We start from the raw sequence: 19,042 nt of genomic DNA, 5'->3' as shown, positions 1-19,042 counted from the left end.
GCCGCTTGGCTGATGTTTGGTGTTATTAAAACAATGTCATCAGCAAAGCGGAGGTGGTGTAGTTGCCGACCATCTATCTTCACTCCCATGTTTTCCCATTCCAGTCGTCACATGATGTTCTCGAGGGTGGCTCTGAAGAGTTTTGGTGAAATGGTATCACCTTGCCGAACCCCTCTCTTGATATGGATGATTACTTCTTTGTAGAATGGTGAGATCTTGGTAGTGAATCCGCAATAGAGCTCATGAAGGATCCTGATGTATTGAGTTTGTACACCCTGATTGACTAGGGCTTCCATGACCGCTTCCGTCTCAACAGAATCAAAGGCCTTCTTTAAATCAATGAATGTCAGACAGAGCGGCATCTTGAACTCCCGAGAAACCTCAATGAGCTTGGTCATTGTGTGGATATGGTCGATGGTACTGAATCCTTTTCGGAATCCGGCTTGTTCACATGGTTGTCCTTCATCTAGTGTTCTGCTAATCCTATTCAGGATAACTCGAGTGAATAGTTTGTAGATGACAGACAATAGGCAGATTGGGCGATAGTTGCCAATGTCTTGGATGTCTCCTTTCTTGTATAGTAGTACAGTCCTGCTGGTTTTCCATTGGGATGGAACCTTGCATTCAGACAGGTAGCGTGTGAAGAGTCGAGCCAATGTATTGATGAGTACTGATGGTAAGTACTTCAGGTGTTCAGGTCTGATCTTGTCTGGGCCAGGTGTTCTTTGTTTCTTTACCGACGAGATGGCATGTTGGATTTCGGAAGGGAGAACATTGGGAACGACATATCCATCATGTGGTATGTGGTATGTGGGCAAGTGGATGTGGCTATTAAAGAGATCTGAGTAGAAGTCATGAATAATCTTCTCCATTGCCCTTCTGGAAGATGTGATAGATCCATCATGATGTCGGAGGGCAGTCATCTTGGTTTTGTAGTTGGTGAAGGACAGGCGGGCATTACGAATGTTTTTCCCAGCTTCTGCTGCATCTACCAGTACTGCTGCTCTCCTGTTTTTGAGGTCATCCTTGATGGCTTCTCTGCACTGTTTTGCCAGTTCGGATGTTCGCTTGTGGTTGCCTGAGGCATGTGCCAAGCCACGTTGGCGAATAAGTTCAAGAGTGTTCGAAGAAAGACGGTTTTTTGTGGTTATCTCTCTCGGCATTCCTTGCACAATCATGGAGGTGCTGAATCATTCGATCGTATTCCTCATCAATGTTGTCAATGACGGCATCTTTCCATGTTGCCGCAATAGAGCCAAAGAGCTCCCAGTTGGTGGTTGTTCTGGGAGTCCTCTTCTTAAACCTTGCATTCTTTTCTCCTCGTTCTGTGAGGTAGAATTTTGCACGAAGAAGACGGTGGTCTGATCCCGTTTGGAATTTTGGGACAACAGCAACATCGGTTAGGCAAAACTGCTGATTGAATATGATGTGGTCTATTTCATTGTGGAACCGTCCATCGGGAGACTCCCATGTCCAACGTTTAGATTCAGCCTTTTGGAATTGTGAGTTACCATGGAAGGTTTTGGTTGACATGATGAACTCAGACAGTCTGTCACCCTGTTCGTTCCATTCCAGGCCATGGGTTCCGATGTGGAGTTCATCGACTGATCTTCTTGGTCCTATCTTGGCATTAAAATCACCGACAATGATCTTGTAGAAGGTGTGATCTTCTTTATAGAACTTCTCCAGCTCCATGTAGAATTTCTCAGTTTCTCTTTCACCATAACTGGATGTTGGTGCATAGACAACAAAGATAGAAACTGCCGGTAGTGAGCCACATTTATTCAAGTGTAATCGTCCGATTCGGGTTGTTAGGCATTCGAATGAATCAATGCTCGTGACTAAGTTTGTGTTACCGACACCACCGACGCCTCTTTTATCACATGTTCCAAGGAACAGTTCTTCTCCAGTGTCGAAAACAGCATGATGGGATTGATGTCTTCTCGTTTCGGTCAGACCAATGATGTCGTACTTGATCTTTCGCGCTTGTACCATAAGGTCTTCAATGGATGCAGCAGATGCCAGCGTACGAGCATTAAAAGTACAGACAATCATTTTTGTTTTTCTGCGTTTTGGCAGCCTATGTCTGCCTTGGTGTTTTATCAGCCTCTCCTTCCATATCCTTCTCGACTCTGCATATTCAGGGTTAGGGAAATGAGATCCATTTATTACTGGATTTGGCATATCAATTTGGTCTATTTGGCATAGACCACGGATAGCTTGCCAGGCTCTGCCATGTGGGTTGGATATTTAAGGTACCCTGAAAACTTAGAGAAAAGCAAATAAATAGTCGCGCGGCCGCGCGCTCCCGGGAGCTTGTTGTGATAATCTCTGGATCCTGGCTGTTGTTGGGGTTACACGGCAGTTGGAGGGTGTAACTGTCTAGCTACTGACAGGTCCAGTCCCAAACCGTGCAGGCTTGGAGATCTCAGCCCCGGGTCCCACACACCTGGGTTCCTCTGCCAGTTCTGTTATGTCTGAGGCTTATCCAAGTGTGTGGAGAGTGGCCCCAGTAAGGCCTTGGTGAAAAGTGAAAAAAGAAACAAAAAGAAAAGAAGCCAAAAAAGTGGAAGCACCTCAGCTCTGCCCAAGGCTGTGCATCCAGGGCCCCGAACCTGGTTCTCCTCGGCCGCAAGTATGGGGGCTAGGGGGAGCCCTGCTTTGCCTGGGCCCTCATGCATGGTTCACCCGCCTGGTGCCCTGCTTGGGAGGTGGGGATTATCCATGCCCAGCTCTGGGGGCTGGGAAGAGGAAGGAAGGCTGCTCAGGAGAACCCAAGCACGGAGGGCCAGAGAGAGAGTCCAGTGGGTAGGGCACTTGCTTTGTATCTAGCCAATCTGGTTTGATCGTCAGCACCCCACGTGGTCCCCTGAGCACCACCAGGAGTGAACCCCGAGCGCAGAGCAAGGAATAGTCTCTGAGCACTGTCAGGTGTGGCCCCAGCCTCTTCCACACCCCAGAAGGAAACAAGAGCCTCCGGCTAGAACTGGGTGGGCTGGAGTCAGCGCTGGCTGGGGTTGGGGGCAGGAATCACCACCACCCTGGCTCGAATCAATACCCTCTCCATCCCCGGGGGGCACCCCGAGGTCCTTGAGGAATGAACCCCTGGGGCCAGTCTGTACCTCCCTGCGGAGCTGGGGGGCCGCCCCACACCCACCTCCATCTCGGCGTAGCTGCTGCCGGCCTCCGCGTGGCCCCCGTCCTCCACCATGTACTGGATCAGCTTCCCGGCCGAGGGGGACCTCAGCACCGTGGGGTCGTTCTCCTTCTCAAACACACACGTCTTGTTGCCGATGGTGATGCGGTAACTGGGGCGCGGGCGGGGGAGATGGGAGGGGACAGTTATCGGGCGGCCCGTGTGTGTGTGTGTGTGTGTGTGTGTGTGTGTGTGTGTGTGTTGAGGGAGTCCCCGGCTGGGTCCGGGGTCGGGGCGCCGTCTGACGGCTCTCAGGAAGGGGGAGAGCGAGAGGCGCCAGGAGGCGGGCGTGGCTGTCCAGCCCCGGCTCCTTTTCCTGCCGTCCTCCCGGCAGGGGACACGCACGCACGCACCTGTCCACCTCCTCCTTCAAGTAGGTGGTGTGGCTACTCCCATTGTAGGACAGGAGCAGCCCCCCGTCGTTGAGCCGGTGGGCGTCGATCTCGATGTGACCGCCATTCATGATGAGCACGAACATGGTGAGCGACTGCCGGGCCACCTGCGGGGACAGCCCTGTGTCCCCAACCGGATGCAGGCAGCCTGAGCCTGCTTGTCCCCGGGCCCCAGTGACGAGCCAGGGCCCTGTCCCCCGGCCTGTCCCATCCCAGCTCTGCTCCCACAAAAGCCGGGGGGATACCTGGGGTCAGAGGGCACCCCTTCCGGAGGGGGCAGCCTCCTGGAGGGCAGAAGGGGGCTCTGGGCTTGGGTGAGCAGTCAAGGGACTTACACACACACACACACACACACACACACACACACACACACACACACACCGGGTCCCGGACACGGATCATGACTCTGGGACACAGCATCTGGCAAGCCCGCCAACCCCGATGGGGACCCACCTCCCAGATACCCCCTACACGCAGGAAGGAGCTGGAGACCCGCACCCCCATTCCCGGGGCAGAGGCAAGGCAGAGCCTGGACACTCAGTCCACTCTGCTGCACGCACTCCTGTCCCCATTCTGTGCTCTGTGGAACGGGGTCCCCCACCACCTGTGTCCCTCCGGGCCCCTCGGAACCAGATCCGTGTGGAAAGCAGGTCTCTGCAGATGCCATGAGTTCAGGTGTGAGAAAGCTGGGCGGGAGAGGGCCCCGAGAGCCCCAGCCTGGGGGGCGTGGAGGAGGACGGGAGCGCCGAGACGCGGGAGGGCAGGAGGGGACAGCACCAACTGACGCCCAGCCCAGGGCAACAGGAGGTAGAGGGAGACGCATCTGTTGGCCAAGAATGGCCACACACACCCTAGAAGCTGGGAGCAGCAGCCGGTTCTGCTGAGCCTTCGGGGAGCCAGGGTCAGGAGAGCCCAGACGCTAGGCTTTGGGCCTCAGAACTTGAGAAAACCCCCCGCATGGGGGGAGACCGAAGACAGCGGCCACAGGGCGCCCACCCCAGGCCATCGCCCCCCCTCCTCATCCTGCTTCGGTCCACACTTCCCGAGGCCCCGAGGCGGAGGACATGAGATGCACAGGATGTCCTGGGGCCTGGGCAGGAGGACACTTGCTCTGGGGACAGGAGGTTGCGTGAAGGAAACCCCCGAGGTCCCCCCACACCGGGGTGCAGGGGACGCCCCCAGCAGCACAGGGGGCCCACCTTGAGAATGTACTTGATGCCGCCATAGATGAGCTCCACGTCCACGGTGTTGAGCAGCGAGTCTGCGGGCAGGACCTGGCCCCTGGGGACAGAGGACAGAGCTGAGGGGTGGGGTGGGACGGGGTGACCCTGCGGCCACGCCCCACGGCAGGGACCTCCTGCTCCTCTGAGATGGGGAGTGAGCTCCGAGCACCCGGGCACCTGCTGGCCGCGCCAGAACCTGGCTTAACCCCCGACGCAGGGTGGCCCTGGCCCTGGTGGTCCCTGGACCGGGGGTGTTGTGACTGGGGGCGGGGGTGGGGTGGGGTCCAGGCACCAAACCAGATTGCCCAGTGGGCTGCACTGTCAGCAGTGGGCCCTGGTCCCTCTGAGGCTGGCTGGACTCAACAAAGGCTAAAGGGGCTTAAAAGTAATTAGGGGCCGGAGCCATAGGACAGCAGGGAGGGTGCGATCCCCGGCATCCCGTAGGGTCCCCCGAGTACCGCCAGGAGTGATCCCCGAGTGCGGAGCCAGGAGGAACCCTGAAGCACTGCTGGGTGTGGCTCTCCCGGCAAAAAAAGGGGAAAAAAAGAAAATCCTAAAAGTCAAATACAGGCAAGGAACCTGCATGTGCTCAGGGCTGAGGGGGATTCTGGTTTTCCTGAGAGAATCCGGCTTCACAGGTGTGCTCAGGGCTGCTCCAGGCTACGGGGCAATGTCTGGGGGTGTCTGATGGCTGTTGGCTCTGCTGAGGGTGGCTGGGGAGGTGCTGCCGGGGACGAGCCAGGGAAAGAGACCGGCTCCTCGCACTGCCCAGGACAGACCTCCGCACCGGCACACAAGAACCAGGGCTGGAGCCACAGCACAGCGGAGAGGGCGTTTGCCTTGCACGCGGCTGACCCAGGCTCAATCCCCGGCATCTCATAGGTGTGATCCCTGCGTGCAGAGCCAGGAGTTGCCCCTGAGCACGGCCAGATGTGGCCCCCAAACAAAACAAAAATAAGGAGCTGGCCCCTCAATGCCGGGGGAGCGAGGCTCAGAAACCCTGGCCGGATCCAGGTCCAGGGACGTCAGCGTGAACGCCCGCCCTGGGGGAGCCCCTGGGAAGGAGCCGTTTGGAGAGGCAGCCCCTGGCGTCCTGCCTCTGACACCAGGAGCAGGATGGACGCAGGAGGGTCCATATGTCCCACGAGAGCCCCACTCCTGCGGCCACCGCCCTCCCTCCAGGGGCAGCCCACAGTGTCCAGCACGTAAGGGTCCAGCGAGAGGGGGGGGTGGAAGGAGAGAGGGAGAAAGAGAGGGAGAGAGATGGAGAGAAAGAAAGAGAGGGAGAGGAAGAGAGAAAGAAAGAGAGGAAGGAAGAGGGAGAGAGAGAGGGAAGAGGGGAGGGGAGGGGAGGGCGCCCACCTTTCCAGCGAGTGCAGGAAGTCCGTCATGCAGGTTCTGAACATGGCGTCGGCCACGTTCAAGGCCCCGCACACCACCCCCAGCATGATGTCCGGCTTCTCGGCCTACGGGAGACGGAGGGTCAGTAACCACGGCCGCCGGGCCCGAGGACCTCGGGGCGACACCCGCGCGCGGCCGCCACTCACCTGCACTTTCTGGGCAATGAGGTGATCCAGCCAGCCGGTGTCGATGGCGTTGTTCTGGAAGTTCTCCGTCTCCAGGAGGTTGATGAGGTACTCCACGGTGGTCCTGAAGTCCCCGCGGATGGACAGCTCCTTCAGCGCCACCACCATGTTCCTGCGAGGGGGACGCGCACGGGGGTGGCCCTGGTGTCAGAAGGAGCCCCGCAGCTCCTCAGACTCCCGAGTCCCCCCTGTGGGGTCAGTCAAGGGAGAAACCCGCCATGTGCCAACCCCCATCCCACCTGAAGGTCAGGGCTCAGGTCCCAGCAGTGCTGGGGGCCACGGGGGCCATGATCAGCAATACTGGGGGTCACAAGGTTCACACCCAACAGTACTGGGTGCCAAGAGGGCCACACCCAGCGGTGCTGGGGATCAAACCTGGGGCCTTGCTGCAACCCTCTGAGCTGTCCCTGCAGTCCCCTTCCCTCACTTTTTCCTTTTTCCTTTTTTTTTTCCTTTGGGTCACAGCCGGTGGTGCTCAGGACTGACTCCTGGCTGAGTGCTCAGATATGACGCCTGACTGAGTGCTCAGAGATGACTCCTGGCTGAGTGCTCAGAGATGACTCCTGGCTGAGTGCTCAGAGATGACTCCTGGCTGAGTGCTCAGAGATCACTCCTGGCTGAGTGCTCAGAGATCACTCCTGGCCGTGTACTCAGGAATCACTCCTGGCCGTGTACTCAGGAATCACTCCCGGAGGAGCTCGGGGGACGACGGGCAGTGTCAGGGATCAAACCAGGGTCAGTCACATGCAAGGCAAGTGCCTTCACCCCAAACTATCTCTCTGGACCTCCGTTTGCTTCTTGGATCTCAGAGTCGGGAAGGGGGCAGACACGGCTAGTCTGGGGCCACGGAGGTGCTTTCCATGGAGGTGGCCCGGGTTCAATTCCCAGTACCACACGGTTCTGCCAGCCAGCTCGGCCAGGTGCGCCCCCTAATGAATGAAGTCAAACTCAATGACCCGGGTCTGTTCTGAGGCTCACGCTGTGGCTGCTCGCAGGCAGGAGGGGGAGGGAGGAGCAGGGGACGGGACACTCACGAGATGGCCTCTTCCCGGTTCTCTCCCCAGGAGAAGCAGTGCCCAAACTGAGAATCCGCAAACTCGTGCAAGCCGCCGGCAGCCGCCACGCTGAAGTAACCCCACACGTTCTTGTTGCTGCGGAAATTCAGTTCCTGGACCGTCCCGGAGCTGGGTTTGAACCCCTGCAGCCCAGAAAGAACAAGGAGAGTTGGGGCGGGGCCGGAGGCGGGGTGGGGTGGCACCAAGCAGTCAGGAGCCTGGGACTGAGGTGTGCCAGCTGGTTGGCATAGGACCAGAGACAGCCAGGAGAACCAGGAGTGAGCCGGCACTCACGCTTCGGTGGCTGCGGGTCCAGGTTCCATCCCTGGCACTGCAGCGGCCCCCGAGCACTGCCGGGAGTGACCTCTGAGCACCAAGCCTGGGCTAGCCCCTGAGCGCCCTCAGGCGTAGCCCCCAAACCAAACACTAGAAATGCCAGCGAGAAGGTCCAGTTGGGAGGGCAATGGCCTTATACCCGGCTGACCCAAGTCTGATCCCCGGCATCACATGCAGTTGGGCTGGAGCAATAGCACAGCGGGTAGGGCGTTTGCCTTGCACACAGCCAACGTGGGCGACCCGAGTTCGATTCCTCCGCCCCTCTCGGAGAGCCCGGCAAGCTACCGAGAGTATTCGATATGCCAGACACAGTAACGACAAAGTCTCCAATGGAGACGTTACTGGGCCCGCTCGAGCAAATCGATGAACAATGGGAGGACCGTGACCGTGACCGTGATCACATGCCGTGCCCCCAAGTCCTGCCAGGCGTGACCCCAGCGTGCAGAGCCCTGGGTCCCCCAAACGAAACACAAAACAAAAAGCAACGGGGCTGAAACGCGACAAAGTTCATGGAAACAGAAAGCCAAAGCTCTGGACCCTGGGGCCGGAGCCACACAGTGGGGAGGGCACTGGGGTTCGATCCCCAGCATCCCACAGGGGTCCCCCATGCACCGCCAGCGGTGATTCCTGAGGGCAGAGCCAGGAGTAAGCCCTGAGCACTGCCAGGTGCGACCCCAAAACAAAGCAAACAAACAAACAAAAGCTCTGGGGGCCTAAAGCTAGAGCTGGCCTTTAGGGCCCATGGACACAGCCCAGCACAGTCTGACCAGGCCCCAGCACGGGGCGATAGGGAGGGACCCCACCCTTCTGACCCCCCAGGGTAGGGCAGCCAAGCCCAGTGGCGGTGTCAGGTGGGGAACCTGCCCCCCCCCCGCCCCGGGACCTCCAGGACAGCCCGCAGGGGTCTCGGAGTGTGGAGGGGCATCTGGCCCACCCCAGCAGGCGCCCGGCACCCTGGGGTCCTCCCAACTTGCCTCATCGGGGTTCTCACTGGTGATCCTGGCGGCGATGACGTGGCCGCGGGCCATGGGCGGGTTGGCAGGAGTGTCGAAGGAGATGGGCGTCACGGCCCAGGGGGACTCCCCGTACAGGAGGCGGATGTCCTTCAGCCGGTGCAGCGGCACGCCCATGGCGATCTGAAACCCAGCGTGCACCCCGACGGTCAGTCCCACCGTGACCCAGCACCCAGGGCTCTGGGTCTACAGGGGAGGAGGAAGGGAGGGAGGCAGAAAAGGAGGGAGGGGCACAGGGCAGAATCTTGGGAGGGCCACCCGCCAAGTGAGAACACAGCTCTGGACCCCCCGCCCAGGGAAGCTGAGGCAGGAGAGATCAGGTTTTAGCTGCCCCAGAAGCCCAGGGCAGGGGGCTGGAGCGATGGCACAGCGGGTCGGGTGTTTGCCTTGCACGCGGTCAACCCAGGTTTGATTCCCAGTATCCCATAGGGTCCCCCGAGCACAGCCAGGAATAATTCCTGAGTGCATGAGCCAGGAGGAACCCCTGAGCATCGCTGGGTGTGACCCAAAAAGCAATTAAAAAAAAAAAGGCCAGGGTAGCGTGGGGCACAATCCCTCCCCACCCCCAAAGGCTCAGATGCACAAGGGCAGTGTCATCTGGGTCCCCAGGAGGATGCTGGGACCGTCACACAGTGATGTCACCCAGTGATGCATGTCCCATACGCGGCATGCAGAAGCGACAGAACCTCAGAGCTAAGGAAGAGGAGGATGGGGGTACAAAGTCAGAGGTTTGGGGAGGCTGGAAGGGAACGCCATCCTTGAGGCGGCAGTGAAAGGTGGGTGGGATCCAAAGGGTCTCACTCAGCTGCCCCAAGGGAGGCCCCGGCTCCAGCTCTGGGGTGGCCCGACCACGCCAAGCCCCACGGGGGCACATTCTGTTTGAACCTTCCTGGGAGGAGAATGAGATTGAAAGTTCGGTTCCAGGTCAAAGAGACTCACAGGGGCCGGATGCTGACCTTAAAACTTAAGGACCAACAGCTACAAATGACCGACATTCTCTGGACAAATGGGTGACTTTTAACACAGAAAGTCCACGAGAGGGACACGGGGCTGAGAGAACAGTCCCCACATGGGGGCCTTCCACTGTGGTTCTACTGTGACGAAATAACTGCAGTGGAAAACATGTCCCCGTTCTCAGGAGAATCTGAGGCTTAAATGCTTGAAGGCGACATGCCACGAAGGTGAAGGGTTTTGATTTCTTTCTTTTGGGGTGTGCAGAGAGGACCCCCAACCCAGGGGGGGGGACGCAGGGGCCAGCCCTGGCAGAGCTGGGCAATCAAACCCAGGGCTCTGGCACGCAGAGCTCGGGCTCAGGGCTCTGAGCTGTCGGCCAAGTCTAGCCCCGAAGCTGTGAGAGCCTCTCACGGTCTTTCCTCGTCTTGGTTTGCGTTGGGGGCCACATCTAGCAGTGCTCAGGGCTTACTCTATTCTCGGTGCTCAGGGATCACACCTGGAAGGGCTCAGGGGACCCTAGAGGGTGCGGCGGATCCAATCTGAGTTGGATCCACACTCTGCTCCTCTCCGCTAGTGCTCAGGCCCATGTCTCACAGTCTCCAACCGACAGAAGGAAAGGGCGGGAGGAATGATTCGTAGACCGGAGGTTTCCACCCCTGGCAACTCACGGTCTCCCGAGCACTGCCAGGCGAGGCTTAAAGCAAACGAACCCCAAAGGCGCAAACATGGGGGCTTGATAGGACCGGGGCTGAGGTGCAAGCCACAGAATGCTGCCCACCCCCTGCCCGGGACCGGGGAGGAAACGCCGGCCCTGATCCTCATGGCTCTGAGTCACGGAGACAAAAATGCGCCTCTGGGACAGACGGACGTGGAGGTGACTGTGGACACGGGTCAGATGGTCTCACGGGTCTGTGCGATGAATGAGAGTCACGGGAGCAAAACAACCACAACCAGCCCAGACTCCGAGTCAGCCGCGGGCTGCGGGCAGGGGCTGAGGAAGGGACGGGAGGGCCCCGCTGCGGGGTGTGTGGGGACCGGATGCACGATACAGATAAAGCCACACCCCTGACACTCCACAACGCTGCAAGGGAAGGCCCGGTGAAGAGAAAGGAGGGACTTCGAAAAAAAAGTCGGTGGGGAAAGCGCTGGCACACGGCCGACCCGGGTTCTATCCCCGGCACCCCACAGAGCACCGCCAGAACTAACTTCTAATGCAGAGCCAGGAGGAACCCCTGAGCATCGCCGGGTGTGACCCAAAACACGAAAAATAAAAAGTCGGGGGGCGGGGGTGTATACTATCTCCAGTACTGGACACAGTACAGGGATCTAAGTTCGCCTTGTTTCCCTCCAAGCCTGGATGAATCCCTGACGCTGTATATGGTCCCCTGAGTCCCACCAGGGGTGACTCCTGAGCACAGAGCCAGGAATAGCCCCTGAGCCCCTCTGGGAGTAGCTCCCACCCATACTCTCCCCCCAAAAGAAGTCGCCCCCAGGGACAGCCAGCAAGAAATGGGCAGGAAACTCCCCGAGGGCAGAGCCCACCGCCCCGTCCCGGGCTGCGGGCCAGGGGCCTCACCTGTAACTGGGCGGCCGGCAGGTTGACGTCGGCGATCATCTCCGTGCAGGGGTGCTCCACCTGCAGGCGCGGGTTCAGCTCCAGGAAGTGGAAGCTGCCGTCCTGGCTGTAGAGGTACTCCACCGTGCCTGCGCTCACGTAGCCCACCGTCTTGGCCAGGCGCACGGCGCACTGCAGAGACAGAGAGAGCGCGCGCGGGGGCTGCAGGGAGGGCGGCAGAGGGTCCCTCCTCCCCCAGAAGGTGACTATGGGGCCGCGGGGCACGGAGAAGCCCCCCCAAGGCTGGCATCAGCTCCCCCTCGGAGGTCAGACTCACTTTGGCAACTCACACCACGAAGCTCTTGGCTGGCCGTGAGCCACGCAGACCCAGCCCTGCCGTGGCTGACCGTGTCCCCCAGCCCGCCCCCCGGGCACCCCTGAAGCTCTCGGTGGGAGGGGCCCACCTGCTCCATGAACTCGAACACAGCCGGGGTGGCGATGGTGGCCGGCGCCTCCTCGATGATCTTCTGGTGGCGCCGCTGGATGGAGCAGTCACGCCCGAACAGGGACACGGCGTTGCCGTACTGGTCGGCCAGAATCTGCACCTCCAGGTGCCGCGCGTGCTGTGCCAGCTTCATGAGGAAGACGGGGGAGCCCGGGATCTCGCTCTGCACCTGCGGGCGAGGGGAGGGAGAAGTCAAGCCAGCCCAAAGGGTTGTTTTGGGGCAGGAGGGGGGTCACACCCGGCCGTGCTCATGGCTTCCTCCAGGCTCTGTGCTCAGGGATCACCCCTGGGGGGCTCAGGGGACCTTCCGGGGTGCCGCTGGCCGTGTGCAAGGTAAGTGCCCTCCCCGCTGTACTTTCTCTTCCGCCTGGCACCTTGGCTTGGAAACATGACAGTGACGTTCTCTTGCTCACCGGAGGTTCCCCTGGATCCTGGCTCCGTCATTTACAGCTCACATGCCCGTATGAGGGAAGAGCATGAAGCTTGCAAAACAACTGACCACAGGGCTGGAGCGATAGCACAGCGGGTAGAGCATTGGCCTTGCACGCGGCCGACCCGGGTTCAATTCCCAGCATCCCATATGGTCCCCTGAGCACCGCCAGGAGTAACTCCTGAGTGCAGAGCCAGGAGTAAGTCCCGTGAATCACCAGGTGTGACCCAAAAAGCAAAAAAATAAAAAAAAAATGGAAACCAACTGATGGCCAGTAACGGCAGGAAAACAATTTCCTAAGACACACGGACAAAGCCACGCTGCGGGACATCTCGTGGGGCCTGGATGGAGGGAACCCAGGGGCAGAGCACAGGCCATGCACGCATTGGGCCCCCGGAGCAGAGCCAAGCCAGGCACCCCCGCTCACTTGTCTGAAAAGGATGGGGAAGTCTTCGGCGCTCTTGGCCTTCCGGATCCCCTTCCCGCCTCCTCCTTCAGAAGCCTTGATCATCAACGGAAAGCCGATCTTTTCTGCCGCCTGGGGGAGCAGAGGACAGGCAGCTCATCAGAGGTGAGCAGGAGCCAGGGCATCTTTCCTGATGGTTCCAGAAGGCCCGAGAACCTCGAGCCTCCCCGACGTCCCTTACCTCCAGACCCTCATCGATGTCTTTCACACAGCCCTGGTTGTAAATGTCTTCGGGGACGCAGATCCTCTTCCCCTGCTTCAGGTCTTCTTCTGACCATTCCACGGTCAGACCTGGCGAGGCACAAAGGAAAACTGAACCCTCGGGCGGGGAGGGAGGACACGGGACGGTGGAGGGAGGAGGAGGAGGAGGTGCTTAAAGCGGAGGAGCTACCCTCGTCAGCAGGGCTGGAGGCACAGGACAGCGGGTAAAGCGCCCACCTCGCTTCTGACTAACCCTGGTTCGATCCCCAGCATGACACTGACTCCCGCTAGGAGTGGGACCAGAGCTAAAAAATACATAAAAAAAACAAATAAAGCTCACTTATTTGGGGGCTGGAGAAGAGGGAGGGCACTTGCCTTGCATGCGGCTGATCCGGGTTTGACCAGTGACTTTTAAAACCGGAAATTCGGGGGCCAAAGAGACGGCAGACAGTCATTTGTATCGGAATCTTTATTCAGTTTTCAAAATATCCCACGAAGATTTTTAAACGCAAACTTTCCGTTCTAATTTGGGGGTGTGGGTGGAGGGGGCTTGGGCTACACCTGGTGGTACCTGGAGGCTTACTCCCAGCTCTGCCCTCAGGGATCACTCTTGGCAGGGATTGAGGGACCAGATGGGGTGCCAGGGATCAAACCTGCGTTGGGATTTGCACCTTCCCCGCTGTACCATCTCTCTGGCCCTCCACTCCAATTTTTTTTTCCTTTTTGGGTCACTCCTGGCAATGCTCAAGGGCTACTCCTGGTTCTGCGCTCAGGAATTACTCCTGGCGGTGCTTGGTACACCCTATGGGATACTGGCGGATCGAACCCGGGTCGGCCGCGTGCAAGGCAAACGCCCTCCCTGCTGCTCTATCGCGCCAGCCCCTCCGCTCCAATTTTAAAATTCATTTTTGAAGCCAGAGAGTGCTCCATGGGCTGAGTGCAGGCTCTGAATGCAGAAGGCCCAGGTTTGATCCCCAGTACCACGGGTATGGCCCAAAACCCAAAGGAATACAAACAAACTAAAATTTAGTTTTGGTGGGAAAAAAATTAAATCGGAAACTCCTGGGATTTTTTTTCTGTTTATTTTTCTACATCCTTTAAAATACTAGTTCTAGGAATTTCTCATTTTAGGAATTTCTCCCAAGGAAATGATATAAATGCACATATGGATTTAGTTGTGAGACAATCAAGGAGACGTTATTTTCAAGATTTAAAAAAAAATACAAAATAAACTAGAAAGCTAGGGTTTTGGTTCACCACCAAACATGACACAAGCATGAGCACTGCTGTGCGAGGCCCTTGATTCAATTCCCAGCACCACTGAAATATAATATGATTTAAAATAAAATAAATATAAAATTAAATGTGTGAGTCAAATAAAGCAAATCAAACCATAGATAAATTTAAATTAGATTTAATAAAATTTAAAAATATATAATAAAAATTTAAATTTAATAAAATAGAATTTAATTAAAAGTGAGATTAAATTTCTTATTGTTAAGAAAGCATAAAAGTTTATCAGAAAATAGGAGAAAGGAAAAGAGAAAAATAAAATTAAATTTAATAAGATAAAGAAAAAAATGAAATAAGATTTAATTGAATAATTGATAGGATTAGCTTTAAATGAATTCAAATATGTAAGTTATACATTAAATAAGTTAACTAGAGTTAAGTAAAGAAACTAAAATATTAATAAAATAAAATAATCTTAATAAACCTAGTAAAATAATTTTCATAAATAAATGTAATTGAATAAAAATAAAACAAATCAAATAAGAAAATTACTCAATATGCAAAATAAATTATTAAAAAGCAAAACTAAATAACACAAAATCATATAAAAATTGGAAACAATAGGGCTGATAAGTAAAGGACCATACATCCACAACACGATCCTGTGTCACCATTTAATATGACTGACACAGAAACTTTATTATTTATTTTGAAGGAATACTCTTTTTTAATATTTTTTCCACTTTCCGGAAAGAGCAGATAGATACCCATGAAAGTAGAATGTTTCAGCCTTTACTAGGACTGACACAGAAACTTTAGTGAGAAAAGACAAATCACAAAAAACCTTGAACACACTGTCTGAACTTTTTATGTCTGAGCTTTTTAAGAACTGTGTCTTTTGGGGCTGGAGTGATAGCACAGCAGGTAGGGCGTTTGCCTTGCACGCAGCCAACCCGGGTTCGATTCCCAGCATCCCATATGGTCCCCCAAGCACCGCCAGGAGTAATTCCTGTGTGCAGAGCCAGGAGTAACCCCTGTGCATCGCCGGGTATGACCCTCCCCACCAAAAAAAAAAAAAAAGAACTGTGTCTTTCACAGGAGACTCTGAGAATCTTTTCTAAGTCACAAATATTCAACAACAGGCCCCAGGATTATGGATAATTTTATTTCTTTTTTCAATTTCTCCCATTTTCTAAGTTGTCAGTAAGAAAAGGGTACCACCTGTTCAATGGTTTAAAAATTATTTTTAATTAATAATTAGTAATGGTGTCCCCCCGACATTAGCAGGTCTGAGCCAGGCAGCACCCCAAAACTCCAACCCGGGCTCTCTTACCACTTCCACTCCAGGGCAGGGTTGGGATCTGCAGCGTCTGGGCCACGATGGTGGACGCGATCTTATCCCCCAGGGCCCACATGGCCTCGCTGGGGGGGCCTGAAAGACCAGGGCAGTGGGGGGACACAATCAGACTCACAGTCAGTGTCAACCAGGTCACAGTCAACACCAGACAATCAGGTCCCAGACCTCAAGAACCTCGAGAAGTTGGGGCTGGAGCGATAGCACAGCGGGTAGGGCGTTTGCCTTGCACGCGGCCAACCCGGGTTCGATTCCCAGCATCCCACATGGTCCCCCGAGCACCGCCAGGAGTCATTCCTGAGTGCAGAGCCAGGAGTAACCCCTGAGCATTGCTGGGTGTGACCCAAAAAGAAAAAAAAATAACCTCAAGAAGCAAAGAAAACTACCCACGCGTTTGTCTGCGGTTTTACCAGTCAACTGCCACACACGTGGGCGGCCAAAGGTCGTAACTCATGACCCAAGCTATGCGGGCATGCCCGAGACCAGCAGGGAAGGCAGAGGGTCGATGCAGGGCAGGCTAGCACTTCCAGACACTGGACTGTGCTTGGCAAATGGTTTCTAGAAGAGATTTCTAAAATACTTCTCCAGCAAATATTTTCAGCTTTGTGAGCCTGCTTGTCTGTGTCGCAAACATCTGCCAAGCTCGGGTTAAAGCAGTCACGGGGGACACACAACTGGATGAAAGACAAGGGCAGGGCCAAATTTAAATAAAACTTTATTCACAAAAAACCAGGCAGCTGGCCAAATTTGGCGGTGGGCTGTCGTCTGCTGGACCATCAGCATCCAGAGGTGTTCAACATGAAAGAATGAGAGTCCCCTGGAATCACCCATGGGAGACCACGCACAGATAAGGCCAGTGGCCCATGTGACCCAAGACACTCGGGTACTGCTCTGTACTGACTGCTTCAGAAGAAAGCCTGGGTCGTGGACCCAGAGGCACAAGAGGGGTTCAGAGCCTCGGTCACTCAGGGCGATCAGAGGGTGTGAACTGCGCCCAGTCTGCAGATACAAAAACAAGTCCCGAGGTGAGTAGATGCCACAGAAAATAACTCTCATTAGGGTCTGGAGCAACAGCACAGCGGGGAGGGCGTTTGCCTTGCACGCGGCCAACCCGAGTTCGATTCCCAGCATCCCATAAGGTCCCCCAGCACTGCCAGGAGTAATTTCTGAGTGCAGAGCCAGGAGTGACCCCTGTGCATCGCTGGGTGTGACCCAAAAAGCAAAAAAAAAAAAAAAAAGAGAGAGAGAGAAAAGAAAAAAACAAAAACAAAGAACCCTCATTAGACTTCAGAAGCAAGCAGAAATGTGGGAGTCTGGGTCCAAGGAATCGCGGCACCCTCAAAGGGCCAAGCAAAAGTGTAGCAGACACGTGACCCACCTCCCACTTGCAGTCAGAAATCTGCATGTGCCAGCCGGCCAGTGCCAGCAGGGGCCCCAGCAGAGGGTCCTGCTAGCTGGGCGCTGCCACCACAGAAACGGCTCCCCCGCCCCCCGGACGGCTCCAGCAGCCCTCTGGCGAGTGTGGGGCTGAGCTCAGACTCACCCCCATCCCCACCTGCATGAGGAACTGAACGTGGCCTGGTCGAGTGTCCCCACGACCCCCAGGCCCCCCAGAGCCAACGGCCGGCCGGGCCCTCTACCTAAGAAAGCGATGTCGTGTTTGCGCAGGAGCTCCGGGAGTTTGGGGTTCTCCGAAGCGTGGCCCCAGCCAGCCCACACGGCCTGCAAGCACAGACAGGCGTTAGCGGGCACCCTCTGCCCCTGCCCCCCACACACACCTCCCCCTGCCCCCCACGACCCTCCCTCCACAGAGGAAGCAGGAGCAAGTCCCGTCCGCTCTCCCGCCCGGCTTGCCTGCACGGGGATCCTTTTGGCAATGTCGACGATCAGCTCCACGTTGGCATAGTTGTTGTTGTTGGGGCCCCCTGGGACGGGCACGTACTGATCTGCCATCTTGATGTACTCTGGGAGAAAGGAGGGGAAGGAAGGAGGGAGGGAAGCGCTGAGGCCACACCGTGGGGTCCCCCGTGCCAAGTCCACGCCGGCGCCCCCTGGCAGGGGATGCGCGTGGACGGGCAGCTCAGGAAAATATGACTTGGCTTGGGGTTGGGGGCCACAGCCGGCAGTGCTCAGGGGGCCCATCCTGCAGGGGGGATGTGCTCTGGCCCTCGGAGCGGCCCCGCCAGGGACATGGCTTTAATTAGGAAAAGAAACGCATGCGGCTGAACTCGACCTAGAACAGAAGAAAATGAAAAGCTAAAACATGCTAGGGGCTGGGGCAAGAGCACAGGCTGGGGGGCTGGAGAGAGAGCACAGCGGGGAGGGCGTTTGCCTTGCACGCGGCTGACCCGGGTTCGATTCCCAGTATCCCATATGGTCCCCTGATCATCGCCAGGAGTAACTCCTGAGTGCAGAGCCAGGAGGAACCCCTGTGCGTCGCCGGGTGTGACCCAAAAAGCAAAAAAAAAAAAAAAAAAAAAGAGCACAGGGTGTTGGGCATTTGTCTTGCACGCGGCCAACCAGGGTTCAATCCCTGGCATATCACATCGTCCCCTGAGCACCGCCAGGCGTGAACCTGAGCACAGAGCCAGGAGTAAGTTCTGAGCGCCGTGGGGGTGTGGCCCCCCCAAACAAAAGAACAAACAAAAAATAATCCTCTAGCAGGTGGCGGATTTCAGGCGGGCTCTGGGGGGAGTAGGGAGCAGCCACACCCCTAATTGATGGGGGGTTGGGGAGGGGTCTCATTCCCAGTTCTGTGCTGAGTGGGGATGGCACTGTAGACGCCGCTCTGGGTAAAATGCAGTGCTGGGGACTGAGCTGGGTTGGTCACATGACACGTGGCTTAACCCTTGGTTCTCCAGCCCATGATCTGTTGTTGTTGTTGTTACTGTCTTACTCTTTTTTTTTTTGGAGGGGGGTGGGAGAGAAGGGTTGGACACTGTTGGATCTCAGTGTTCAGGGCTCACTCGTTTTTTTTTTTAAGTTTAATCTTTTCTTTTTTTTTTCTTTCTAATTGAATCACCATGAAGATACACAGTTGCAAAGCTATTCAGGATTGAGTTTTAGTTATACAATGTTCCAATATCCATCCCTTCACCAGCATGTATTTCTCACCATCAATGTCCCCCATTTCACGCCTGCCCACATGCCTCCCGTCGCCCATCTCCTGTCCCAGCCTGATCTGTGGCAGGCACTTTCTCTCTCCCTCTCTCTCTCCCTCCCTCTCTCTCTCTCTCTCCCTCTCTCTCTCCCTCTCTCTCTCTCTCCCTCTCTCTCTCTCCCTCTCTCTCTCCATCTCTTTCTCTCTCTCTCCATCTTTGTTCTTTCTCTTCTCTCTCTCTCTCTCTCTCTCTCTCTCTCTCTCTCTCTCTCTCTCTCTCGGCATGATGGTTAGCAATACAGGTACTGACAGGTTATCACGTCTATCCCTTTACCTGCCAGTTTGTCCAAAGTAGGTCAAACTGGCAGGCTACCGAATGTAGCCTGCCCACACGGCAGAGTCTGGCAAACTCCCCGTGGTGTACCCAATATGCCAAATACCAG

At 56.1% G+C, this 19,042-nt stretch overlaps 1 protein-coding gene across 1 annotated transcript in view; it reads right to left on the bottom strand.

Annotated features, from left to right (window-relative positions):
* Positions 1 to 19,042, bottom strand: part of ACACB (acetyl-CoA carboxylase beta) — a 94,292-nt gene that overhangs the window by 56,908 nt on the left and 18,342 nt on the right. The window contains exons 4-17 of the mRNA XM_056114498.1: positions 17,354 to 17,463; positions 17,140 to 17,221; positions 15,479 to 15,577; positions 12,893 to 13,002; positions 12,673 to 12,783; positions 11,775 to 11,984; positions 11,332 to 11,502; positions 8,763 to 8,924; positions 7,432 to 7,595; positions 6,359 to 6,509; positions 6,174 to 6,277; positions 4,788 to 4,869; positions 3,550 to 3,695; positions 3,158 to 3,308 (exon numbers count right to left, since the gene is read on the bottom strand). Of these exons, the coding sequence (XP_055970473.1) occupies positions 3,158 to 3,308; positions 3,550 to 3,695; positions 4,788 to 4,869; positions 6,174 to 6,277; positions 6,359 to 6,509; positions 7,432 to 7,595; positions 8,763 to 8,924; positions 11,332 to 11,502; positions 11,775 to 11,984; positions 12,673 to 12,783; positions 12,893 to 13,002; positions 15,479 to 15,577; positions 17,140 to 17,221; positions 17,354 to 17,463 (1,853 nt within the window). The remainder of the gene's footprint in view (positions 1 to 3,157; positions 3,309 to 3,549; positions 3,696 to 4,787; positions 4,870 to 6,173; positions 6,278 to 6,358; positions 6,510 to 7,431; positions 7,596 to 8,762; positions 8,925 to 11,331; positions 11,503 to 11,774; positions 11,985 to 12,672; positions 12,784 to 12,892; positions 13,003 to 15,478; positions 15,578 to 17,139; positions 17,222 to 17,353; positions 17,464 to 19,042) is intronic.

The sequence above is a fragment of the Sorex fumeus genome, unplaced genomic scaffold, assembly GCF_029834395.1.
Source record: "Sorex fumeus unplaced genomic scaffold, SorFum_2.1 ptg000025l, whole genome shotgun sequence".
Lineage (NCBI taxonomy): Eukaryota > Metazoa > Chordata > Mammalia > Eulipotyphla > Soricidae > Sorex > Sorex fumeus.
This window is presented reverse-complemented; position numbering and strand designations above follow the sequence as displayed.